The sequence below is a fragment of the Pavona decussata genome, unplaced genomic scaffold (genome assembly GCF_977016875.1).
Source record: "Pavona decussata unplaced genomic scaffold, jaPavDecu1.1 SCAFFOLD_215, whole genome shotgun sequence".
NCBI lineage: Eukaryota > Metazoa > Cnidaria > Anthozoa > Scleractinia > Agariciidae > Pavona > Pavona decussata.
Genome location: NW_028145620.1, coordinates 2,178,779 through 2,205,943, shown reverse-complemented (window position 1 = coordinate 2,205,943; position 27,165 = coordinate 2,178,779). Strand labels below are relative to the sequence as shown.

Sequence of the window (27,165 nt, the reverse complement as noted above, 5' to 3'; positions counted from 1 at the left end):
TTAATTTTCTGATCAAAACTGATCGTTATATAAGTTTTGAGAAGATATTATGGTGAAGGCAGGACCCGCCCTTAAAGTGATAATTGCACCAAGCATTACCTTATTCCACGCAGTTTTGAGCGGCTTGTAACAATTCACTCGTGATCACATATTTCAGTGATCCGGCAGGGATCACAAGCTGACATGATTTGCAAATCGGTCGTAGTCGAGTTGCTGTATAAATTAACAGTGTTTATTTTATTGTGACAACAAACAATTTTATGTTGTCAAGATTAGATTTTCAGCGCCATAGGAGCATTAGCCGCGTGCACTTTAGAGGCCTTACTCTCCTCAATTCAGTTTTTCTCGGTTTCGTTTACATGGGAGGTAGGGTAACCCTATCAGCTTGCTATAGTTAACCATCTAGGAGGGTCAACGTTTAGTTTATGTGACTGAAGTTCGAGATAGGGTTACCCCCGTTACCCTCCTAAGTTTAGAACGACCAGAGCAGTCGGAGCGTGACCTGCAAACTCTCTGTCCCAGTCCCTCAGTTGTGACCTCTGTCGACCTCCATGTGTCACGCACGCCTGTTGATTTACTGTCCGTGGTCAGCAGTGTAAAGCAATGTGTTCACTTTTTCCTGGAGACATTTTAATAGCAGCTGATCGGATAAAGCCGTATATCAGAAGAACTCCACTGGAATATTCTCACTGGTTAAGTGAAGTAGGAAACTCCAGGATCTATGTAAAATTAGGTGAGTGAAGAGAGACAGACTGTGAGTTTACTTGAGTTTATTTTATACTACCCTGCTAACAGAGGATTTTCGTTTTGTATTTCTCGCAATTCTCGGCCGTGGTAAAAGTTTTTCTCGGGGACACTAAAAAATCCAACTACGCGAAATACCAAAGACGCGAACATTAACTTCGTACATGCTGAAAAAGTTGCCAGAAAGAAACGCTCTGCAAGCAGGGTATATTTAATATAGTTTGTGACCTGCTGTATTCAGGCTGTATTCACACAAGAAATTGGAACCGCTCTCCTACGCTTTACAGTTCGTTCAACAATTTATCCTAGCCATGAATCACACAACTATCTAAAAGCATGATCCACCATCCATCAGCACAAGCTAGGCACTGTCAAATAATAATTATTACAACAGCAGACTGCATGTGGAAGTACTAGTGAATATAATTATTATGACATTCATATACAGTGAGGAACCGGTCATTATTTAGAGGGTTAAGACACACAACTTAGGGTTTGCCAAAATATCAGAAGGTACATACACGTTACGTACACTTTATTTAGGTGTCTTGTTGTTGCAGCTAAAGTTGTAGCTATAGTAGGTAAACATCCCGGCCCCTTCCTGGGAAATTACATTGACGGCAGACCCGTAGCAAGGCTAAAACAACTGAGGGGGCTTAGCAAAATTGTGAATGGTGAAACAAAATTCTCCCCCCCCCCCCCCCTGTCACTCAAAAACAGACTGATTTGGGAGTTTAAGATGCAACGAGAACATAAAAGACCAGGTAGATTTAGTAAGTAAAACAATAACTTTACACCTACATCACACTCTTAGGTACATGTTTTTGCCTTTTCTTTAACGTGGACTACTACGTGAAGTTTCCTAATTTCACGTTTGAAGGAGGACGTAGACAAACAACGACAAATTTTTCTTTCTCTTTTTAAATTTGGAATCGGGCAGTAAGAATCCGACTGCAGGAGAATTTTTTTTTTCTGGTCTTGAGGACATATTTGTGTGGCTTTTTTGTGTGACAACGCGGGAACACTAAATTGTTATAAACTAAGGACATTTGTATTTCTTGAAATGAGCGGATATCTTAGCAAACAAGTAGTTCATTTCGACAGCTTTCACGGCTTCAGATTGGTTGATTTCAATCCATTTTGATTCTTATTTCCGATTCACAAGATAGGAGTGCCTGTTGGCGAAGGAAACTGACAGGTAGTGAAAAGACACTTGCAGCGTCAGAATTCAAGATTATTTCGTTTTAATTATATATTTTTGGGCGCATTGCTTTTTAACTTCCAAAAATTCTGGGGGGGAATCAAGCCCCCCCTGCCCCTCCCCCCGCTACGGGCCTGGATGGTTGGTGCGAGTCATCATTCATACAACTACAATAGTTTTTATTTTCATGCTAGTTAAATACTTATTTTCACAAATGTTGCATACAGACCATAAACTTTTAAACTGAGGGTTTCTGCAAATCAAAGAGGCAGTCATCTACATTGCTACAACACTGTATTACTGTTGTTGTCATCGATTCCATCATCGATCTGTTTCCTCTTCCTCTGTGTCACTTTTTCTGTTGCTTTAAACTCTTCCTCTGTGTCACTTTTTCTGTTGCTTCAAAAACGTTCTACAGTTTACTGCTCTTGAATGAAGAAACAGACAGCAATCACTGGACAGCGGTTCTTCTCATGAATCAAATTCTGAAGATACTTAATTGAGAAATTGTGTAATAAATTTAAAAGAGCTTTGCACTTTTAATAATAATTATACTTTTTGATTACTTGAGAGAGGAGAGCATTTGAAATAAGCTGTTGAACCTTTGTTGCTTACATTTCTGAAAGCTTTGCATTTTTTAGCTTTTCTTCAGTTCTGTATTTGAGGCCATTTATTTCTTCCTTAATTGCATATTTCCGCTGATGGGTGTGTTTGAACATGACTCCGTGGTCATCAAACTTCTTGGAATTCTTGAAACTTCTAGCAATCTCTGTTAGAATCTTTCCAGATGTAGAAAACTAGAAGGTAGAATTTTTTTTTGCATCTTCCTCCTCCCTCTAATTTGTAGATAGACTTCTTGATATATGCAATCAGTTTAAGGTTGTTTTTCAATACAGTCTAATGTAGTCTAAAATAATTTTATCTAATATCCAATTTAGTCATACAAATTATGGTACTTGTGTTGGTTACGTGTACTTATCTAGCTGGGTAAGGATGGGTTGTGGGGTGGGTCAAAACAAATTGCATCTCATGAAAAGGGGGTGGGGATCCGAAGGGGGTCAGAGAAAACGAAACAAGGCATACCCATTGTTGCACCAGCCCTCATCCCCACCCTCTAAATAATGACCGGTCCCTGATATATACTGTTTTATGATTCAATTTGATTCAAGAACAACATCAAGCAGTATCAGAAAACAAAACCAGTAAATGTAAAAAAAGATCACGAGCAGGGATCATATAACAGGTTAATTTAATTACATTGCTGTCAGCTTCTTGTTACGTCATTGTTTTCCTTTGAAAGAAATGTGATGGTATATGGCTTATAAAGAGGCATTAACACGCAAAGTTGCACACACGCTGAGCACCCTGCTACGCCACTCAATAACTGAAAAGTTTAATTAGCCTAAATTTTTCAAAGTTGTCACAAAGATCAGTCTGATTCTTATATCTTTCTTTGCCTATCCATCATTGTAATCTTTCTTTCCCTATCCATCATTGTACATGTACAATGTATCCTTAGCCTCAAACAAATGTTTACTTCATTTAGGATTCACAGAATATTGACCTCTGTTGATGTTTTTTGGCAAAAATTAACTTAAGTTTGTATAATTTAAGCTTTTGTTTTCATCAACAATTCAGTGGATGTTTTCCTATGGCGATCGTAAGCCAATTCCAATATAATTTGGAATTGTAGGGTGGATTTGCAGGTTTCCAAAGGTATGCACACATCTGGCAATGTAAACATTCATGGATTTGGCTTAATCAATAATGACAATATTTTATGCTTTTTTTTATTGACTTCAAGGAACAGTTTTGTAATTTAATGTGAGTCACACATTTGATCACGGGAGAGGAGAGTCTGATCAGCTTTAAGCAAGTTTTCTTTGAGGATTTGACTCAGAATATTTTGGAGGATATGAAATCTTTTAACATTTCAAGTTGCTCAAGGCAAACAAAAATTTAAATACGAAAAACATCTTATTGATTCAGAAGTTACCTCACTGAAATGCATTGGCATTACAGATTACTAAACAAATGAATAGAAATTAATATTCAACAGACAATCCTACTGAAAACTAAATCACCATTCACCATTATAGGAGCCAAATATTGACTGGATAAGGCTTCATGCAACTCTCATGTGCAAATTTGACAGGTTTCCTTATAATATTTTGTAAAATGTGTCTCTTAAATGTCATATTTTTGTTTTTTTCTCTTTGCTTCCAGCTTTTTTCAAGCGATTGTCAAATTCTCACATGCCAGACAAATTGATAAAGTTTAAATCCTGCAATCAAAATTCAGCTACTGAGAGAGTAGCAGTTTGAAATTTGTTTCAATCAAGGGTGGAATCTTGAAAAGAGGAATGAAATAGACACCACAAGCTTTTTAGCTTTAAATTTTTATCAAGTTGAAATAAAGGTTACTTATACTGTCTTACTTACTCAAAAAATCTATCACTATTGCAAAACTGAAATTGGACTTTTATTGAATTCAATTCAATTCACTTGATTTATTTAACTTCTTTTGCCTATTTACAACATGGTAATGTAGTAAATTTAAAGCAAAAGTCTCTACTAAAGGGTAAATTGTAGCCTTTTCCAACTTCACTGTAAAGTTACAGTTTTAAAGGTGGAATATGTATACCTACCAACTCTCACGCATTATGCGTGAGTCTCACGCCTGGGGACTTGAGACATCAATCTCACGCATCAAGGACAATTTCTCATGCCTGACTGACACAAATCCGGACGAGTTGTTCTAAAAAAACTTCTTTTCATTTCACATTTTCTTTGCTCCTTATAACAATCGCAAAAGCTTTCAAATGTCTACAATCCGTTTGAATCGTAAGTGTTCAAAGGTCGTCGGAATATCGTCGTCCATTTTCGGCACGTTCGGAAGTCTTCGGAAAATCATCGGAAATCTTCGGAAGTGGCTCGGAGGTTTCTGGAAATCCCAGTCATGTCGACGAGACAAAAATCTCACGCGTTTGACTCAGAAAAAGTTGGCAGGTATACATGTAAATATGGCATGCAGCTGCAGGCTTTGCTAAAATTATATAATTATTAAGTTTCCTAACTAGTCAGACCCTGGTTTTCTAAATAAATGTTTCATTTCATATCAAATCCTCTCCATAATAAATTACTCCGTATAAATTATAGAAAAAAACCAGCTCATTAATATTAGACAAAGTTGATTTATAATAGTTTTTAATATTCATATGTTTTTACAGAAAGTGAGCAGATAACAGGTTCATTCAAACTCAGAGGAGCTTTCAACAAACTTCTTTCTCTTAAGGAGTCAAAGGATGAAGTGTTTCTAACAAAGGGAACCATCACTGCTTCCACTGGAAATCATGCTGCAGCTACAGTAAGTGTTTGATATCAGTGCACTTATATAGTCATCATCACGCTCCCACTGATCATCACAAAATTAACCTGCTTAGATAATATTACATATAATTAAAAGAAGACTAGCTACTCAGTAGCTCATAATTTATTTAGGACTATAGTGATTCTAAACCTGTTTCTACATCAGGGTCTTTGTATGATGATGGCAGCTATATGCAGCACAAGGTAGCCCTTTTTGAGACTGAATAATGCTAGTTAAAAGTTGAAGTTTTAGCAAAGTCATGTGGCAGTGAATGTGTTAATGTCAAACTTAGAGATGTACAGTCATGCATGTATGTAACTTAGTAATACATGAATTGTGTAATTGTTCAAGAACTAGAGCACCCAGTATTTGGTTGATTCCTTTTGTTTCAGTTCAAACAGATTAAGAAATGAAGTCATTCATGAGTGCATGTTCTGGTATCTTTCACTGATTAATTTTACAAAGCAAAATTAAATCCATAAGCCACTGATAATCCACTGGATAATGCATGTAGCTTTAAGATAAAAAAAAAATCATGGCAGAGCTTTGATTCTGACATGATATGAATGCCAAATAAGAGATAATTTGAAGAAACTGATTTGGATTCTGAAGCCTAATAATTTTACAGTGACGGTGTTTATCCTCTGAGCCTTTCACTTGCGCACCTGAGGAGGTCCCACTGTATTGTTGGTGGGGTCCCCTCTTTATGATCAAATTAAGCTGTGAAGATATGCGATTAGATCAGGTTGTCTGTGACATTTTATTCTGACGATATAAATCCTTAAAAAAATACTAAAATTAATAGATCTGGGTTTGGACATTTAACAATTGAAAGTGTTTTGCTAACTACTTGTAAACTCGCTTGAAATACATCAGAAAATTCAACAAAAATGGAAGATCACATGACTCTTTTTCATACAAAAAAGGGAAAGTCCCTAAAATGATATAATTATTTTATTCTTTTAATAAATATACTTTACTTACCACAGTGTTACTTGATATCAAAAATAGGTACGCATTGCATCATGTGGGTTGTGCTGTGCACGCACTGCGGACCTGTTTGTTTACGTACACAAACTCACTCACTCTTACATGCCTGTCGACATAGTGGGTAGAGCACTATCCAGTGCACTACCCACAAAACTGTAGCTTTCGTCCTTTGTCATTAATTATGCAGGCATATGCTTCCAAGAAGGTTGGAGTTCCTGTTACGATATATGTTCCCCAGACCGCTTCTCCTGCCAAGTTGAAGGTAGTGAAACAGTTGGGTGGCACTTTAAAGTATCATGGGGAAGATTGTGTTGAAGCAGAAGTGAAAGCAAGGACTGTCTCTGAGGTAAATCATATGTGTTTCATTTAAACTCAACCGCAGGGCTTGAAGATTTAAATTCCGGTGTTCCAATTCTTGCCAATGAAACAATTCCAAAGTGGATTCGGAATTGAGCAAAGATGGATAGCCAGCCACGTGCACTCTCATGTGGCGGCAACATTTTAACTCCTGGGTGTCCTTAGGCAAAACTACAAACTGCACCTGGCTGGTCCTAAGAGCAAACGAACCTACTCAATAACAATCGGCCTACGGGCCTGTGCCACTCATCGATATTCAAATCCAAGTAGTATGCAGGATGTTTATCACATGAACCTAGTTTAATGGCCCTAGCGCCTATGAGTCCCCAGAAGCTCAGTGGCAGAGCATCTGAACTAGTAATCGAAAGGTCTTAATTTCGACTCCTGTTAGTAGATTTTTTCCAACTATGCCCGGCTGTGTCTCTGAATGAAAAAATACCTCTATTATGAGATGACATGGTTTAAATTCTTCTTTATTGCAGGAAAATAGATTACACTTTGTGTCTCCATATAATGATCTGGTTGTTGCTGCTGGACAAGGGACAATAGGGTAAATACAGTCAACTCTCTCTAACGGCGCCTTCACGCGACAAAAAAAAGTTGACAAACTCGAGTTGGCATGTGTGAACTTCGCAACAACAGTTGACAAACTGTTGGTGATAAAAAAGAACTTGTCTCTATTCTCCAGCTTTTCTCTGAGTTGGTCACTTGTGATGAACTGTACAAGATGGCAGCTGAATACGAGAAAACTGCTGAGTTCAAGTTTATCGTTGAAATTCAAAACGTCATCGCCAACTTTTCTGTTTGGTTTTCGCCGACGAAGAATATACAGCAACTGACAGGAAGCCGCAATTCTTTTTGCATGTCACTGCGACACCCGCATTGCTCGAATGAGAAGCCATGTTACTATGAAAGCAAGAGTTTGCGAACTCGAGTATGTCAACTTGTGTTTGCCGTATGAAGGAGCCTTTAGGCAGACGGCCCCTGGCACCAGTCTCTGAGCTGTCGGTGTTTATAGAGAACATCCTGACACTAGAAATCACTGATGTTACAAAAAAGATCGGGGTGTTTACCAAAATAACTTATGTATAAATATTTCAGTACCGCTCCTTTTCGGAAACTGACCCGTATACAGAATACAGTAAATATTAGTTTGAGTCGAGCAGGGCTTCGTTCGAAGTTAAATGCTGGTAGTTTGAAAATACACATTGGCTATGTTCATCCATCACTAGAAAAAAAATTGAGACTGAGTTTTTACTGAAACAAACTACGATGTACACGATTAGAACTCCGTTAGACGAACAAGATAAGAATTCTCAGACTTAAGTTTAGTGACTCCCTTTCTTATCGTGGCAGTGTGGAGATTTTTCAAGACTTACCTGAAGTCGATGCTGTGTTTGTGGCTGTTGGTGGAGGAGGGCTTATAGGAGGAATCGCAGCTTACCTCAAATCTGTTAAATCATCAGTGAAGGTAAATCAAATTGAATGTTACATGTATCACAATCCACATAACTGTCGTTAACAACATCGTGCCAATCGCAAAAACATTCGCACAATTTTTACTAAAAGGTTGCTGTTCCAATAAAAAGCGTAAGGCACGTATGCTAGGTTTGAAGTTTTTAGAACCTTTTTTTTTTCTTTGAGCGTTTTGAGGGTTTCGCACGCTAAGAGTTGTGGGCAAATCGGTACAATGGTTCATCAATGACAGCAAGCTCCAGCGATTACTTTCTTCAGCGTAACATGACTTGAAGCGTTACCACTCCCACCGCCCGGATGGGATACCAGTCTATCGGGGTGTTTTCTCCGGCGTTTGCTTACGTTTCAGTTTAGTTTAGTTTAGTTTTACTTCCACCCTTCGGCTATTTAATTACATGAGCAAAATCAGGATTGAGACAGGTGAAGATAAGCAAAGATAAATCTCACAGAAATCAAGAACGTTTAAAGACCATTCCGTGATGTTACTAAGATACGTGCGTCGAAACTCCCCTAACGTAACCAGACACCAAACCACCCACATACAAGCGCTACATTTGAACCTCCTATAAGTGGTCGCCTGTCGTAAATGGACACCTGAATGTGCTCATAAGGGTGTTTATTTATGGGAGGTTGAACTGATGGGATGGATGAGTTCAAACGTTCACTTTTGTTGAACAAAAATGTTTCGAAAACTGGAAAAGAGTTCAAACACTTATCGACTTTCCTTATTGTTTGACCTTTGTGTGAAGTTTTTTTTTAAGGGAATATGTACATTTTAATTTGCTGTTTAACCGTGTCCTTATTTTGAACTCTTGCTCTCGCGACAGATGATTGGCTGTCAGCCCTCGCAGTCTGCAGTGATGTCAGCCTCAGTAAAAGCAGGCAAAATTTTGGACATTCCATCAGGTGACACCCTGTCTGATGGTACAGCTGGTGGAGTCGAAGAGAATTCGGTGAGTCTACTGTTCAGGCGATTTCCTGAACATAGAGTTCCGAAAAGTCCCAGTCCTAAAATTCCCCGAAGGTCCGAAAAAACCCTCAATAAAACCACGCAACCACCGAACTTCTATCCAAAATCCAACTCTGTTTATTTTGCTCGCGCGATTGATACACTGCGCTGTCAATTCCATTCAAAAAGTTACAAATTAGCCAATGCGCGCGCGCTTTTAAATAAGGCAATCAAAACGAAATCTGTCACCCCGCGCTCTGAAAAGCATAAAATTAATAGTAAGTTTCTCAAAGTTTTCTTAAAAGTCATCATAAAGGGCACAACATCTACAATGTATATTTTGGAGTTATTCGTTACGTTAGTAGTGAATTGTCAAATTTTCTGCGTTCTGTCTGACCGTTTCTTCCGCACTTCCTTTAATAATGTTATTAGGTGACGTTTGATCTCTGTAAATCTCTTGTTGATGAGTGGATTCTAGTGACAGAGGAGGAAATAAGCAAAGCAGTCTACCACTTCATGGAAAATCATCACAAAGTAAGTAGGGACGAGGGGAGGAGGGAGGGGGGTAGCTTCTTTTCGGGTCGTGTTTTGTGTCACTGAAAAACATAAAGGAATTTCCTAAATAACGTGTGACGTACACTTTGGAGGGTGGGTGTATTTTTTGAGTCCTTTTCCGATCAGGAAAGTGGTAACTGTAATTTTGAAGTTGGAGCAGTTTGATTCCTTTGACATTTGATATAGCCGGATTTTGATTAGCTTTTGACACAGTTTTGGTGTTTAAAATTTTCTGATGCTCTGGTTGTTGAAATGTTCGTGAGGATGTCAAACATTTGCCCCCCAAATAATCAAAACATTATCAATTGCTCATGATGAGATGTGTTACACAGACAGGCTTTTCTATTCTTTAGTGTTTACAACATAACTTAGGGGTTACTCCTCGGAATTTTTGGTGGGTCGGGGCGCGGCACAGTTCTCCAAACCCCGATCCTATTTCAGAGCAAAATAAGTAATTTTCCGGTGCCCTTTGTCAGACCTGCCCTCCAAAATCCCTACCCATTTTCAGAACAGGTTTCCAGAAACTACACCCGTTTTCAGACTCTCAGACTAATATGGTTAGAATTTATACCCTATGTCAGGCCACAACGGCTCAAAAACCTTTGGCGCCACACATACGTGTATAGCTTATATAGGGGAGTACCCCCCCCCCCCTCACCTCCTCAGTCTGCAACTTAACTATATGTGCTCAAGTTCTCCACACTACTCGGCTCATGCACTGAAACAGTAATTCAACATTGCCTGCGCTGCGGTTGTCGTAAAGTATTAAAACTCAATCAAAATCCTACGACATGTTACCTATCGCGCGCGCCAATCGTAAGGAAGTCGTAAGTTTGATTTAAACGACACAGTTGATATGGCAGGTGAAATGTATGAAGTCCAAAAATTGAAACTGCGGGTGAAAGGATTCATAAATGAAAGATTATCGCAGTACACAACTTGAGCAGGTGCGAAAAGAAAAATGTGAAAACAATTTAGACTTTCCGCTCCCAGCAGCTTAAGTTTATCATTTATAAACAGTTCATATCGTAAGATTATTGCCAGTCTGTCGCACGCAACAAAAGTCATACAGTCTCAACCTGCTTTATAGTCACAAGTGAGTTGGATATTTCGTTGTTTCTCGCATTGCTCAGAAGGCTTCTCCTGGTTCTGTGGTTTTCTTTTCCCTTAAATCTGGGCGTTTTCAAATTCCAATTCAACCTCGTTATAGTTTCAGAGCTCCGAAATTAAATAGACTGTGTGTAGACTGCTTTAATACGAAGCTCCACATACCATGATCAATTTATTGATCATGACTTGTTTGTTAGCAGCCTACGTGACAGGCGCAAGAAAGGCGGGGGGGGGGGGGGGGGGAGGGTAGAGGGTAATCCGCTGTACGGAAAAAGATAGCGGCTGTTCACTTTACCACAATACCTTGCGAGCCTAACACAGCCACTAGGCACATAGCAAGCCATATTGTTTTGCGAAATTCGTCGCTGTACTTAACAATATTGTGTATGCTAGGTTTGAAGTTTTTAGAACTTTTCTGTACGTTTTTATGAGGTTTCGTGCGCTTAAAATTATGGGTAAGTGTACCAGTCGCTTTTTTGTCGGTACGTTGGATTGGACGCGCGCTTCCCTCGCTTCGCGCGTGCGAATGATTTGCCTCTTTCGTGTCCCCCTAGTAGGCTAGTTTGTTTGACTAACCGACAAACTGATTAGCTGTTTAAGCTGTTTATCGATTTTCTTTTTCAGATCGTCGAAGGCGCGGCTGGAGTAGCAATTGCAGCTTATTTGAAGGAGCAGGAAAGATTTCGTGGACAAAATGTAGTGATAATTTCATGCGGAGCAAACATTAGCATGGAAAAACTCAAGGAAATAATTTTACGATGGCATTGAATTAAAATATATCGAGAGATAGGAATAAGTTTAATTTTTTTTTTATAATGGTTTTATATCCCTATCTAACCCATGGTTGTGTATTGTGGGGTAATATCTATGAGGCACCCTTAGCACAACTGGTAAAGTTACAAAACAAAGCAGTTAGATTCATTAATGACGTCCCGCTTCGCCATCCCTCTGTTTGTCGGTTCCGGTCTTTTGCCTCCGAATATGCTCTATTTTAAACATATTGCTACTCTAATGCATGATGTTTTTAGCAATTGCGCTCCTCCAAAAATCTCTGAACTGTTCACTCGTTCTGACCAGATCCATTCTCACTACACTAGATTTTCAGCTTCGGGTAATTTTCATGTCCGACTTTCAAGACTCAACCAACAGGAGTGCTGTCCTTTTCTAGAACTGGAACGAGAATTTGGAATAAAATTCCTCCTCAACTACGTGAGTTACGTAAAACACTTTTCCAGCGTAAACTGCATGAATTGCTCTAAAAGGTTTTGGAGACTGAGGAGGTGTATGTTGATATAAACGCTGTTACTCGTATCAATCTTATGTCACTACTTAGTTAGCTTGCACTTAACTTTCTAAATAATAATTAGTCATTTAGGTGATTTATTTATTCATTTATTTTCCTAGTTAATTCTTTTTCTCTTTGTTTAATGAATCTATTTTGTGTTAATAATTTTCTTTTCCTTTTGAGCATGTAAACAACTATCAATGCTACCCACCTCGAATAGCCCTTGCTAATTGTGGGTAACTAATATTGTAAAAAGTGTCTTCTCTTACAATAAATTGTTCTTATTGTTGTTGTTGATCATATCACCCCTCATTATGTAAATCTTGGTCTTATCAAGCTTCCTGACATCGTTAAATTTTATACCTGCCAACCTTTTTGTGATTATATTGTAGATGGAAAGCCTTCCAATTTCACCCTAACCCTAGTACCTGAGCAACATAATTACGCCACACGAATTGCTTCCCTACAGCCTCTGAATCTTAGTCCTTTCACAGTAAATATTAGGAAATTTTGCCCAACAATTATTGGATGCTATTACTGGAATGATATTCCTATATCCATTCGTCAAAACCAACAAAACAACTATTTAAACGAGCTCTCTTCCAGAATTATTTTGCTCAGTATTAATCACTGCCACACAACCTTGGAAAACGTTATTTGTCTTTCTTCTCCTCTATTTATAATTAGTTTTCCTTTTTCTATTTTTATCTTAACAAATATTGTATCGTAAGTTTAAAGGCCATGTAATTAGTTTTGATGATGAAAATTACGGGTAGAATCATATTTAAGACAATGTTTCGGTGTCCTCATGACACCATCATCAGGTCAAAATGTAATATTCAACAGATAACAAGAATATTAATGTTCAAGTTCAAGTTCTTAGTCTCTTGGGGCTAGGTGAAGAGTTTTGCTTTTTTGCTGTCCTTAAGCCATTAATTCCTCGCGTGTCAATTGACAGGCCGTACTGCCTCCGATCAGGCGAACGTGAGTCCTGTATGGTTTGTCCCCAAGACAAGCGGTTCGCAGATTTCTGCACTATCAAGTATCAAGACCAGTTGTAATCCTTTTCTCTGTTATGTTTTCTCTGTTATTTAGTGCTTCTAATCATATTTAAATATATATTTATTTGGCTGTCTTTATACCGTAGTGTCTTGTACTATTGTCACTGACCATCCTTGTAATTCAGCCTTTTGGGCTGCAAGAGGGATATCAGTAAACTATTATTATTATTATCGAGTCACTTTGAATATTTAGACACGGTTTGTGCTCACGAATAAGGAACATTTAGTACAGAAGACAATTTTTGACCTGATGATGATGTCATGAGGACACCGAAACGTTGTCTTAAATACGATTCTACCCGTAATTTTCATAATCAAATCGATAACATTATCATGCCTGATATAATTAGTTAACTATATTATGCCCTTCTCCACTCCTTTCTTACGCACTGTAACGTATGTAATACGATCATGTGGAGTAAATAAAAAATACAAAATACAAAATATAATGGTTTTCTGAAACTTCAAATTTTCAACAGCACCTTAACGAACAAATGGTGTCGGTGCTGCAAACTCAATAAGTATATATTTTATATCTGTATCGGACTCCTGGCGACGTTTGTTATCATTTTCGGAAAAGCCTTTTCATCGTGCGAGCAGCACAGCTACATTTCCACTTCCGGTGTTTTGCGCGTGCGAATTTGATAGAAAGTTTGAATCATTCAGCTGACGCGCGCACCTTAGCTATGACGTGGGTTGGTTACGCGCGCGCACACGGCTTAAAACTCTTTCAAGCCTCCACCAAAACCACCAGAGAGAGGGTGAAGATCAAACGAGGTAGTGCTTTGCCTGTGTGGTGTGGATGTGAATCATGCAGAGAGTCAGACAACAGAATGACGGGAATTCGATTCTTAACTTATAGCTACACGTTTTTTCCTTTGATCTGTTGGTTTCCGGGTGATCTGAAAGCCTCCTTACATCTAAATGGCTTTTGATACCTTAGGATATCCCAGTCTGCTTTAGGCTACCTTGGAGGGGCCTGGCCCTACATCCCAGTATGATTTGGATACTTTGGAGAGCCGGGCCTGAATAAGCAAAGCCCTCGATACAGTGCATTCTATGATTATACATTTGCCTCAAAATAAAGTAAAAGAAGAAAAAAAGCAGGATTTTTTTCGAGTCATTGTTCTCCTTCAGTGACCGCTGAAGAGTTTACGCTGGCAAAAATAAAAAATAATAATAGAAAAAAAAACGCCGAAGGCCAGAACTCGAAAAACATTCTAAATAATCCTAGCCTTGGTGAAATCTCGATACTGAACTAAATGAAGATTTAGCCGCAAAGGCCTGGGATGGAATGCACGAGACTAGAATAGAACGATTTGACGTAAACAATGACAATCCAGCAAGAACTCGTCATTTTTTACTCGCAGAGGTAATAGAGCCGGGGCAGTTTGTCGGCGATGGTTGTCAGCTTATCAACTGCCCTTAGGTGCTTTAATCACCCTGAAAGAAACGCGTCTTTTCAATGCTTCGATTGCAAACTGGGTAAGTTTTCTTTCCTAACATCAAAAACATTTCTTAGGAAAAAAAGTATGAAGAACTTTCATATCTTCTATGTGACTTGAAATTAAAGGTAATGAAATGAAAACTGCGTCGTAACATCGAGCGCGTATTAGAATGTACGCTTATCGGGGACACCTAACTACTTTACATTATAAAGTATACGTAACTATCAATCAATACTACTTATAAAACTTATAAAAATAAATACAGAATTAGTTGTTGCCGAGAAAACAGTCTCTACAAGTATTGTCGATCAGTTGGGAGATTCTGAATTTCAGAGAGTATACCAACTGTTTTTAACTACAAACATGAGACTGCAATATAGGGTGGCATCAGATTGTTTTTAACTTTGTAGACCTTTGTGTACATTATGGTAAGTTCCAGCTTGTTAGCAGGCATCGTGTGATGTGGTACAGAACTGTAACATCAATTCGATTCTGAATGGCATTGATAAGCTGCTTCATAAGTTTAATACCTTTGACTGACAAATTTTATTGTTTTCTGAACAACGAAATCTTGCCAACGAGGCTGGTCTTTGTTTCACACCAGCAAACAACTCGTTAAACCAGAATAAATAATCATGGAAGACTTTTTTACCCTCTACACGCGACCAATGTTTTTTTCCTATGGCAGTGAAACTTCATAAGTTTAATACCTTTGACTGACAAATTTTATTGTTTTCTGAACAACGAAATCTTGCCAACGAGGCTGGTCTTTGTTTCACACCAGCAAACAACTCGTCAAACCAGGATAAACAATCATGGAAGACTTTTTCACCCTCTACATGCGACCAATGTTCTTTTTTACGCTGCGGCAGTGAAATTTTACTGTTACATCATAATGTTTACTTGGAACTTTACTAATCTTTCAGATGACATCATCAATCTTTGCGCAGCCTGCAACGTTTGCGTCCATAGTTTGGATTACTTCAAGGACCATAAAGTTAAACCATTTGAACGAAATGTAAGATACATTTATTTAGTTTATAACAGTAGAATTGCGGAATTGCCGAAACACCCAAAGATACCAACGAACGACGTCGCATGCATGTGGATTAATTATTGAAAGGCAATTTTTATGTTATTTTATTCCTTACTTCCCTGCCTGACTTTTTGTTTTGGATCACAATTAGCACTTTAGTTGCATTTAAATTAAAAGCATCGAGCTTAAAGTGCTAATTGTGATCCGAAACAATTATTAGTGAGAAGAAGAATGTATTTGTATTTTCGTGTGATTGATGAATTATAATGCCGTTACTGCAAGAATTATGGATAAACTTAGGCCGATAAAATTTCATTTATGGTGCAAACGATGTACTTATTACAGCAGTTTCAAATTGAAATAAGTGATAGCAGAATTTCTGAAAACTTTTACTGTAGATAAATTACTCCAATTGCATCAACCTCATACTTCTTTGGCTGTTTGAAATTCACTAGATTCTATTTAATCTGATACGATTTTTGTTGAGCTTATGAAACTGCACTAAATTCTCGCATTTTGCTTTCTTGCCTGCTTAAAAATCTCTTGACGGCTCTTGCAAACAAAATAATAGAACGAGTCTACCCTGACTGGGGAGAAGTTTGTCGTGTCTAGTGTAGTCACGTGACCAGACGTAACCAAGGTCCTTTCTTAAGAGAGGAAGAGAGAGGAACCTGGGAACGAGGTTGACGCGACTTCGAATGCATGTTAACTTTCGGAAGGGAAAATCTATTTTTTGAACTTTCAAAACAGCATTGGCGGAAACATGAAAACTCACGCTAATTCAGCTAAGTCTTGACCGCGCATCACTTTGTTACTAACGTACTGTGCCACATACTGCAAAACCAGAAATACGACTCGACTTCAGAAGTGCGTTGGTTTGGAATTCGTGAACCAAACGACTTCAACTACGATCCAGACATACTGACGTTAACTAAAACTCAACGAAAGTACTTCGGCGATAACGTGAATCATAGTTCTACTGGCTGAATCGGTTAAAGAATCAGTTTGATTTGAAAATGTCATCAGTGAATTATGCTGATAACTAGTGAGGTTTTATTCCTTGGAAATCTGTGGTACACGGCTAGCCTAAAGGCTCGTTGTATACCACTGAAGCAATATTTAAAATTGTCGATGAAATATTCAGCAGTATTCCATATCCATGGAAGAGCCAGTCCAAACAGGAAAACTGACTGTTTTATGCCTTTTTCTGTCCAAATGTCTTTACAGAGAAGTTCCCGTGGTATTGTGGAAGAGGCTAATAATACAGAGTCCTCAACACAGAAACCTGAAGACAACGTCGAACAGATTTCATCTGAGGAAGAATTTCTGGGTAAGATTCAAACCATGTTAACGTATTTTGAAAAGATTTAGGACTAGGCGACACAGAATAATTATCACTATAATATCGAGTTTAAAGAGCCGTGTAATACTTATTTTTAAATTAAAATCTGGTGTTGTTGATGACTAGTGCAACATAAAAAAAACAATTGAGCAACTTGTTGTACTTTATTTTCTGGCTTCCTTTTTCCAGATCGATGAAGGCACGTCTGTTAAAACCGATCGAAGTCAAAACGTCGTGGAACATCACTCTCTGGTTCTTTCTGTGGAATAGCTGTCTAAATTGGACATATTTTTTCACTATCATGAACTTACTAAGTTTAAGGAAGCAAGTTTCCTAACGATACACAAGGAAAACACCTGTTTACAGCCTGTTTTTGTAATTTAAATAAAACCACTGAACATTACAATAGAACATCAAACAATAAGTTTTCACAGTTTTCCAGTCTTTTTCTTTAGATTCTCATACCGTGATGGTGCCTTAATTTTCATAAAAATTCGACGACATATCCAGCGAGTATGATCGAGCTGGCGGACGCTCCTTCACACGAGCTTCTCTCTGCAAAATGGCATTCGCGTGGTTCACTTTATTGATCTATGTCAATGTTTCTTTACAATGTTTCGTCGCAAAAGTAAGCTAAATTATAAAGGAATTGAAGAGCGTTATTTTGGAAATCGACATTTGGTTCCGTGCAAGAGGTCACTTCTTATTACTGGTTTTGTAGCGCGTCGTCAGCTCATTCCTGTGGTTGTTTCCGTGAGCTTTCGTGTTTTTTCGTTGGTCTTCGACAGCTCCTCGCCATTCCCTAGGGAGAAAAGTCGACGTAATATAGGGCTAAGCCGGATAAATTGTTGTTAATCCGTCAGGGAAGTCATTGGGAGTTAAAATCTTTTGTTCAGGGCTCATGCTTGTTGATTGCAACCAGGAAACGATTTGTTTATTTTCTCTTACTCTGGGCAAAAACTTCAACTATTATTCTCAAGGTATAACATTTATAGCCGTTGATCCTAATATACACGTGGAGAAAATTTTCAGGCGTTCACTCGAAGAAGTTCGTCGCAGCTTGGCAAGAGATTCTTGATCAAATACGCCGAGCGAAGCCTGGAGAGAGTAGCAAATTCCAGAGGTCATTAATCGTATGAAACACAACTGCTGTAAGTGACTCAATCTTACGTTTCGTCCGAGTTAGGCAAGTAAGTACCTACACTTTGTTCGGTACAATACTAACTTGAAAATTTACGATGGATTGATAAAGAATTTTTTGAACGAAAATCCAACTGAAGACATCTTTTACACACGAAATAGACAAATCCGGTTAGTTAGCGATACCTGTTTAGTCCGAGATATGCATCAAGTTAACAAAACCTCGAAAAATATTGCAGTAATCTCTACACAAACCCGTCACTTTACACTTGATCGAGATTGATTTTTTGACGAACTATCTCGTGGTGAATGCTGAAAATAGCATTTCGTAACCTCTAGATTTCAAACGTTTGCTGGGGGAGAACGCCCCCAGACCCATCTCCTTCCAGACGCTCGCGCCTCCGGCGCTCGCTTCATCCCACTCCCCTTTTCAGTTACAAAAAATCTAGCTATGGCCTTGCTATTCACGTAAAATGTGCTGGCGTTTTAGGGAGAAATTCAGTCTTAACAGCTCAGGCTTGATTTGAACCTACATGGTAACGCCAACTCATTTTCCTGTTAATTCAGTGCACCGTATGTAATTAAACTGAGAGTTAAAATTTAATGCAATTTTAAATTGCCATTTTTACCGGCTGCTTAATGACTGATAAGAAATTAAATGCAAAAAAACAATAATCGTGTTTTTACCCAAGTAACGTGTATGAGCTGAAAAGCTCGTTTCAAAAAAGGCGTACAATATTTAAGGGCCTTTAAACTTTTCAAAGTGACACAAAATAAATGACACAGCAGTATTAAAACATTTTACTAGTACTCATGGGGCTTAAATTTTATCTGGCGTTAAGGGTAGGAAAAAAATTCTAAATAAACAAAAACATTGCTCATTAAATACACCTTTTGCTAATAACTTAATTATACAAACGGGCAATGATCACAAACATAAGTTATATTTTGTTGCTTTTATTAATAAAATCTGCTAAAATTCAGTCATAAGTTGAAGCGGATCATGGAAGATTTGGCAAGCAATTTTACTCTTTTACGAAAGTTTCTGCTTCGAACACAATAAACGAAAGGATTTAAAGCCGCGTTCACAAAGTATATGGTGTTAATCCAGTTCTGTAAGTGTGGATATATAGGATCGTCTCTCTGCACGACAGCATAAAACACAACAGCTGGTACCCAGGCAGCTATGAATACACCCAAAATAATCGCCATAGTTTTTGTTGACTTCCGTTCGTGTAAAAAGTTTGACACTCGTCTTATGTTTGATACTTGTAGCGCAGCTATTTGTCTTTCCTTTTTCAAAGCAAACAAGAAGATGTGGATGTAGAGGAATGTTGTAACCAAGATCAAAAGAATACAGTACGCTGATTGAATGTAGAACAATTTTAAGTACTTGAAGGTAAATGCTATTAAAGCTGCGACAATCCAGGATAGGAGAACGCTAAATACGACACGACGTTTTGTCACAAGTGAACTGTATTTAAATGGAAAAGAAATGGCTATGTATCGATCCACTGCGATCGCAAATAAACTGAAGACAGCGGCTGCGACCACAAACTGCACAATCCCACCTTGCACCAGGAGGAAGGTGTTGGGCACGTGACATAAACCCATTCCAATGCAGAACAATTTGTAGGTTGCACCTGGGACCAAGTAGGCCGTGCATAATAGGTCAATGAGGCCCAAGTTTGCGAGAAGCAGATTTGACACTGAAGCTAAACGAATGTTGATAAATATGACCATGAGAACGAGAAGATTTCCCAGTGTTCCCAGAACAATTAAAATTATGTTGATAGTAGCGCCTGAGATGACAGAAGCAAGGTTAATATTTAGTGTCGTCATTGCAGCTGTCATCGGAAGGTTTGTCGTTATATTTCCTTGCTGTGGAATGGCTGGTGTCGTCATGTTTGGTGTCTGAGCCTGAAATTATGAAAGCAAAGACTGTGAAACTAAAATATATAACAGTTTGGTTTTAAGGTGTAATGAATACATGTTAAAAGCTTTCAGGCTTGCAGAGGTTACTTTTGGATAATGTTGGAAATAATATTTTTTTTAGAATGATTCCACAGTTTTCGTGAAAAAAAAAAAAAAAATCAACAGTCAATATTTGTGTACTAGTCAAAATTCAATACATTCAACACTCGCTGGAATTTACAGTGCCTAAGGGTGTCAAGGTGACGTGTGTGATATCTGTTTTACAGGTTGTGTTAAGTTACTTTAACAAATAACGACAATAACAGGGACACTTTTTGTGTTTCCAGAAGTCGAATATTGTAAAGTAAAACCCCGTTATTACAGACACCGTGGGGACCAGAAAGAGTGTCCGTATTACGGAGTGTCCTTATTAAGCGGGTTTATTTTATTTAAGGAAAATGTATGGAGCGGGACTAAGTTTAATAAATGTGTTCCTAAAAATACTCAGAAATATGTTGATGGCTGCCGCTGAGATGACAGAAGCAAGGTTAAATGATTTGTTGTTATATTTGTTGTTATATTTCCATGTTCTGGGACCATGTTCACGAACCCTCCCAAGTTAAACAGGAAATTCCGGTATAAAAGTGGCCTGGCTTGGCAGTCCCACTTTCAGTAATCAATCAACCATTAGAGCGTAAACAGCTGACAAACGACACGCGTCCTTTTCTGCGACCCTTACTGGTAAAATTGGCTTAGTTTTCTGAATAAACCCTGTTTACCTAACAAAAGACTGATGTTTTATATTGCTGTGGTGTTAACGCATATTTTTCCAATATTTTTTCATATTTTTTTCAACAACTTGTCACGACTGAACGGCATCCTAATTTGCATTTGGCACCCACAAAGGCGTGGGAGGAAGGAAGGGCTTTTCCTTTAGTGTACAGCGGAACTTCTTGTTTAAGAAGTCCTACGTGCGACGGTTGCTAAGCAATTGTTTATTGTTATGCCAACAAAAGAGGCGTCGATAAAACCAGGAACATGGAACATTCCAAAACATTCTGGAATATCTCGGAACATGAAATAGATCGAAATAAATTAATGAAATAATATAAAAATATATGGACCAAAACTGAAAATGAGACAAACGTAATTTTGAAAAAAATAATAATAATAAAATAAAATAAATCAGATTTACTAGAATAAAAGAAAATCTCTGTATAAACAGGTTCTTCCTCTCGGAAGGACAACCGGCCACAGTGTGAAGACTCAATTTTTCTCGCCAATTCAATCGTCCGCAAGCATGGACGAAGATTTACCGAGGTAACTTTTGCTTCTTTCCTTTGGACAGCTCCGTTTAAACAAAGTACACAGTTCACCTGCGAGCGTGACTGAACAAGGGAGGGAGCTGAGTATCCACGCTTTTTATCAGTAGCCCTTTCAGTCCTTTTTTCAGTCCTTTGCTCAAACACAGGCAAACAACGTACGTTGGGCCAAAGTTACATCCTCTGATTGTTCCTCAAAATCCTAATCAAATTCTAGGCAAACGGATGATACGCTTCACGGGAAACCGCATCGGACAATTCGAGCATTTACGATAAAAAGCATCCACACTGATTTCGGATATGATTGATATAAAAATAAATATCAAAAAGTGTCAAAAATCAGGTTTTGAAAAAAACACACACTGATTTCTTGTGTTATCCATATTTCACTAGCAATATCGCTAACCTATCCAGCCATTGCTTCACAAAACGGTAAGAAAAACTGCTACCTAAAACATTCAACACATAAGGTCCAAAAGAGACTAAAACCACACTTGGTTTAATTTTTTAAAAAAAATTCCGTTTAATTGATCACACGGAACGTGGTAACAAAAGTTATCACTCCGGCGCGGAGCTGTCGACCGTATGAATAACATTTTAACACAGAGATATTTCTTTAATTCATCGTATATTCTACTTAAGCTGATTCATTTTATATTTTTTTATAATTTAGTTTGTCTCATTTTCAGTTGTTATACGCATTTTTGTATTACATTTTTAATTAATTTATTTTGTTGTATTTAATTGTTCCCCAATGTTCCTGAATGTTCCATGTTCCTGGTTTTATCACGACAACACAATAGGCAAAAACCAAACAATACACAGTCAGGGCATTGTGGACCTCGCCCCCGAATAGTTGGTAGCAACATGTTTGGTTTTGGAACCTGAAAAAATCTGAAACAATGAGTGTGAAAATACTATATGTAAAAAATCGTTTATTTTGAAGTTACCAATATCAGGGAGTGGGTACGACTACGAAAAGAGTGTAGGATCGCGGAAGTGTTTCTATGAATAATATCAAGTTCTGTTTTTTACAATATCCGTGAAGTAAAATTATAAAAGTCGATGACTTGTATTCAAAACTAAACCCTGGAACTAACAATATCGAATATAGTGTGTAGCATCTGCTATGTTATACCACGTTCACAAGTACTGAATGGGAATAATAGACACAAATCTTGTATATTCCAAGAAAAACATAGTAAGAATTCTAAAAAGCAAATGGAATTTCCCCTGTTGTATTACGGACAGTTGACTTAAAAGTCTATTTTTTTCTAATCTTTCTTTCTTTCATTTTTTTTTTTTTGGGTGGGGGGAGGGGGAGGTGGGTGGATTGTGGTTGGGGGCATTTAGGCTGATTCATAGAATAAAGTTACGCGCAAGAGCGAAGTACCTTTGGCAGCTCATCATTCGAATAGCTTAATTTTTGGAGAATTAATGATGTCAATTTGAACCATCAAAATACGTTACATTTATTAGTCAAAAATATTGATTTATTCTTTTAATCTTAATTCTTTGCTAGCCTGCGTAGCAGTGGTTTCTTTTCGTGCGCGTGGGAGGCTCGCCAAGACATCCGGAAGCTTTGGTTTACTTCAGTCACGCTTGCTTGGAAGAATTCCTAGTACGAAGGCCAGGTCGTTGCCTGTCCTCTCGGCTGCTTCGTTTTTCTCAGTTGCTTTGTCTACATCTGATAGTGATTCTAACGTCTAAGACATCCTCATAACGATCATGACTTTGAATGCATTTTTAGGCCAGTGAGAGCTGCTCACTGCAATAACAGCACTCACTGAGACGTTATATGTAATCCAGACTCGCTTGGAAATTTATTTATTATTATTATTTCAAGATTCTATTCTTTCGAATTCTGTTCACAAAGGAAAGGGCGATGGCAAAAGAGCATTGTGTGGTGATGACCTAGCGGGAAACATTCGGGAACAAAGTCTAGTACAACGATACACAAATTCCTGAATAATTTGCTCAATACCACAAGCATAAAATTCACAATATTTAATCTTTTACGGTTAAACCCAGCCCACATGTATATAGAACAACGGCTGTTTCCTGAAAAAACCATGTCTTATTTTCATGCATGTAAATTTCCAACAAAAAGCATGTTTTTCCATAGAATGTGTTTTAGTCTTTTTTAATTTTCTCTCCCTCTGTTTTTTTTTTTTTTTTGGCTTAATACAGTACTTAAGATTGCTGTTTTGGGTTTATTTTTCTTGAGTCATAAAGCGGCGTCATTTAAAGAGTTTATTCAGTTTTATTTCGTCTAGTTTGCTGATGCAACAGTATGAGTCAGTTGCAGCACGACGTCAAAGCCCCTGTAAGTTGCTAGGAGACAGGATGATCTTACTACGTCGAAAAAAATGTCCCGTTTATGGTGATAATATTGAGTCGTGCGGATTGTTTCCCACGAATCTTTGAGGTGACTCGATGTCCGGAACCAAGTATTCAATTGCAAATATAGCCTTGAGTCTGTTTTTAGTACACTATAAATAGATCCCCTAAGTCGAGTTAAATCGCTCTTTTTACCTCTGAAATTTGAACATAAGTCAAATAGGAAACTAGAATTAAACGCTTTTGTACTTACATCAAACATTTAGAATATTTGAATCTGGACGAACCGAAAAACAGGAGGCCTTTTTCCCGAAGTGCTCGGCTAACATATTCAAGAGGTTTTTGCGGTTCACCACCATAATATCCATTTGTTGTTCACGTTTTTGTTCCTTTTTCAGCGAATCTTTGTTTTAGAGTTTTTTCTAAAGTGTACAAATTAAATCTTGTTCAGGCAGCTTCGCCGAAAATTAAACGTACAGTGTTTTGAAAATGTCTCCAACACGTGCGTTGAATTGAACAAGCCGCAGATTTATATGTATTTTATAATATGTTTTCGACAAACGTGAAACAATTGTTTAGAACATGAAACAGAAAATTAAAAACTCACTGATTAAATTGAGGTAGTGGCAAAGCCGGGTATCCTTTTTAAAACATTCTAGTTGTCCCTTTGAAAATGATCATTTCTAAAGAACCGACAGTGCCACACAGGAAGCCGTACTCAGTATCTTCCATATGAATGGTAATACTCAAAAATTTCAGGTATTCTTGAAGAACTACTGAGCTATACACGCATGACCCATGATTTGTTTCTGGGAATAAAGACGTTACTTAGGCAAGGATTTATTTATTATCAAGAAAACATCACGTTTGCTGTCCTTGCCAGTATCTGTAAGTAGTGACGCTGGAGTCACTGAGTCATGCCTCCAATATTGGTACATACAGCTTGTTGGGACAGAACAGGCAACAAAAACATTCCAACATCGATAATTTCGACCAAATTTTCTTGTTTTACCTTTTCATTGTAGCACAGTGTCTTTCGTGTGATCTTCTTTTATCGTGTAATGGCTGTTTTGTTCTTCAATACTCAAATAAGTTTCGTCCGTATTTTTATCGGTGACACAAACTCACAACAAAAGAATCAATCACGCAGAGACACATGCATCAAAACGATCCGATGATAAAGGCAGACAAAAAGAAATAAAAAAAAAACTTACCGTCCAGTGTACCCCAATCCTATCGTGTTCTTTCAGTCCTCTGAAACAGCCAAAATTCCGCTCAACTTATTATTGAAACCAGACAAGGCGGCGGACTCGGGATTCAAACAACCGAGAGTTTCACAGCCAACAACCAAAACCCCTGATTCTGGATCTTGTATGGTTTGTTTAAGGCATTGCTAAAGTCGATTTCTAGCCGTAGACCAAACTGACATGGAACGCAAATCTCTACGATCGATCAATCCGTTGAAAATTGGCTGTGGTTAATATTTTGGGCCTCTCGGTTGGCTAAAATATAACGATTGGTAGCCGAGATTCTATCCAAACTGACATACCACTGGACCGTGCCCTGATTAATAATTCAGTTACAATCTCTAGCTTCATATATTAATTCATTAGTGTTCTTTTAATAGGTTATGAAGCAGAGAGTGTTACGTGCAAAGGAAATACGTGAGATATTGGCTTCTTCGATGGAGGTTGGAAAATGGGAAGTCGTCTATTGTTCAGTGTTATGTAACCTTAAGTTTGTATCGCGCGCGTGAGTTCTAGAAGTGAAAAACCCGGCATACTTCTAAAATTATCACGTGTCAGTCAACTTACTAATTTGTTATTAGTTTAAAAGCATGGTACATCTTAGTGAAATGCTTTAGTTCCTAAACCGCAGCACAGAAGCGTAACGTTTGAATGTTCTTGACCTTACGGCTGAAAACAATTATGTACGATAAGTAGTGTGGTCGATAAACATTACGATATTATGGCACTGTTCGTTAACAAGATTTTACGAGCCAAACAAAATGCTTCAGTGATTTAATTGCCTAAATATCAGTACTATAAAAATGGTCTCCGTCCCTTAACGAATAGTATTTGAGGAAATGGCATCAACATGCTAAAATTGCAGAGAACACGTGATTAGTATTGACAAGTTACTTGAATATTATCGCTTTCGATTAATATTAGTGTTTTACGATATGGGGCCTGTATCCCTCCAACGACACTTTCGCGTGATTTCAGCCGAGAGCTAAAACTGAAAGCTCTTGTTTGAGTTTTAGGGGTAAAGGAATCTTGCGAAAAATTTTGATTGGCATAAACCAACAGTGACAAGGCTATTTTTAACTCGTAAATGCGTGCATGCGCATTGAACGAGTTATCGTAATGTGGGGAAATGTCACTCCTTCGTTCGATCGATGGGCCGTAAACTTTCAACAAATATGGCGTACTCCCTCGGGTCGCTTAAGTTTCTCTCCCCCTTCAATTAAATTAAACGTTAATAGGATTTGGAAATTAAAAGAAAAAGCCTAAAGAACACTGGACTGTGCGTTTTTATACCACTTTAGCACGAGTTTAAGGATAATTGATAACGATCTACTCATCGTTAAGTGTGTTTCTCAATTTTACACTTCGATAAAGTTCTGTTATAAACAGTTCTTGGTTGGTTCGTATCCTTCGAGAAACTTCTGTCGACTTTTATTTTGATGCTAATTTTATTCAAAACTTTGAGCTAAAGGTTTTTTGTTGGTAAATTTAGAGACGGCAACATGCACCCAGCCGGGCACAAAAATAGCCACCCTTGAGCCTCGAAAAAACAAGATGATGTATCTCCCAACTAGACGAGGACAGTTCACGTAGCATGTCTCTCTAATCCGTCATTGAAGGAAACAACAACCGGAAATTTTAATTCTCTTGACACCTTCAAACTGTGCATGGTGCCCGCTTAAAACCACGGCAATTTTCTGTGCGAGCCATGAGCATCGGGATGTCGATTTTACTGAAAATTAGAAGCTAAACTTCTTTTCGAAGTCACAATTAGAGACAATATTTCTTTAAAATTTAAAAGTGATTGAAACGTTTGTTACATTTTTGGGAAAGATTGGTAATATTGGCGAAAAACGTACGTCTGTTGACGATGTGTTGCGCGGAACTTGAAACAGTACCATATATAACCAAGAATACATAACGCTTCTCGTGCAGAAATATTGCTCTACTACTGAGGGTGTTTGTTAATTGTTTCAGAGCTTTCGTTTCCATCACATTTGTATTCGTTGTTCTATTTTTTGTTTGCGAAATATCATGAAAAACAGTGACTGGTCCAACCGGAAACAAAATTTTGTTGGTTCTCAAGTGTGTTTCCTCTCAACAATCCATCCTCAGAAAATATTGCGGCTCTCGGGGAAACAGAACTTGCTTTTTAGTCTTGGTAAAGACAGTATAAAAAACCTGCTAATTATTTCACATACTATTAGGGCAAACCTGATGTTTGAATTGGATATCCAGTCTGGCCGTGTTGGTAACAAGTGGATCACATGTATCGGGTA

The 27,165-nt window shown here is 38.0% G+C and overlaps 2 protein-coding genes and 1 long non-coding RNA gene across 3 annotated transcripts; 2 read left to right on the top strand and 1 right to left on the bottom strand.

Moving 5' to 3' along the window:
- The first annotated feature begins 594 nt into the window (after positions 1-594).
- LOC146459973 (uncharacterized) lies at positions 595-11,538 on the top strand. The gene is made up of 8 exons (XM_085088808.1): positions 595-733; positions 5,175-5,311; positions 6,492-6,650; positions 7,144-7,211; positions 8,018-8,132; positions 8,965-9,090; positions 9,519-9,620; positions 11,376-11,538. Exons 1-8 carry the CDS (start codon positions 604-606, stop codon positions 11,517-11,519), a joined length of 981 nt encoding a protein of 326 aa, XP_084944934.1. The 5' UTR covers positions 595-603; the 3' UTR covers positions 11,520-11,538.
- A 2,872-nt stretch (positions 11,539-14,410) lies between these two features.
- On the top strand, positions 14,411-17,329 carry LOC146459972 (uncharacterized). The gene is made up of 4 exons (XR_014857800.1): positions 14,411-14,582; positions 15,472-15,563; positions 16,809-16,911; positions 17,113-17,329. It is a non-coding gene; the product is annotated as an uncharacterized LOC146459972 (long non-coding RNA).
- A 1,677-nt stretch (positions 17,330-19,006) lies between these two features.
- LOC146459971 (beta-2 adrenergic receptor-like) lies at positions 19,007-24,994 on the bottom strand. The gene is made up of 2 exons (XM_085088701.1): positions 24,854-24,994; positions 19,007-19,983 (listed from the first exon to the last, which is right to left on the bottom strand). Exon 2 carries the CDS (start codon positions 19,966-19,968, stop codon positions 19,048-19,050), a length of 921 nt encoding a protein of 306 aa, XP_084944827.1. The 5' UTR covers positions 19,969-19,983; positions 24,854-24,994; the 3' UTR covers positions 19,007-19,047.
- Between the last annotated feature and the right edge of the window lie 2,171 nt (positions 24,995-27,165).

Excerpts from the sequence above, each read along its gene's own strand:
- LOC146459973 (XM_085088808.1), top strand. The coding sequence starts at position 604 with ATGTGTTCACTTTTTCCTGGAGACATTTTAATAGCAGCTGATCGGATA. Across the intron at positions 5,312-6,491 it reads GAAATCATGCTGCAGCTACA|GCATATGCTTCCAAGAAGGT; the intron begins GTAAGTGTTTGA and ends TTAATTATGCAG. Across the intron at positions 9,621-11,375 it reads TCATGGAAAATCATCACAAA|ATCGTCGAAGGCGCGGCTGG; the intron begins GTAAGTAGGGAC and ends TTTCTTTTTCAG.
- LOC146459971 (XM_085088701.1), bottom strand. The coding sequence starts at position 19,968 with ATGACGACACCAGCCATTCCACAGCAAGGAAATATAACGACAAACCTT.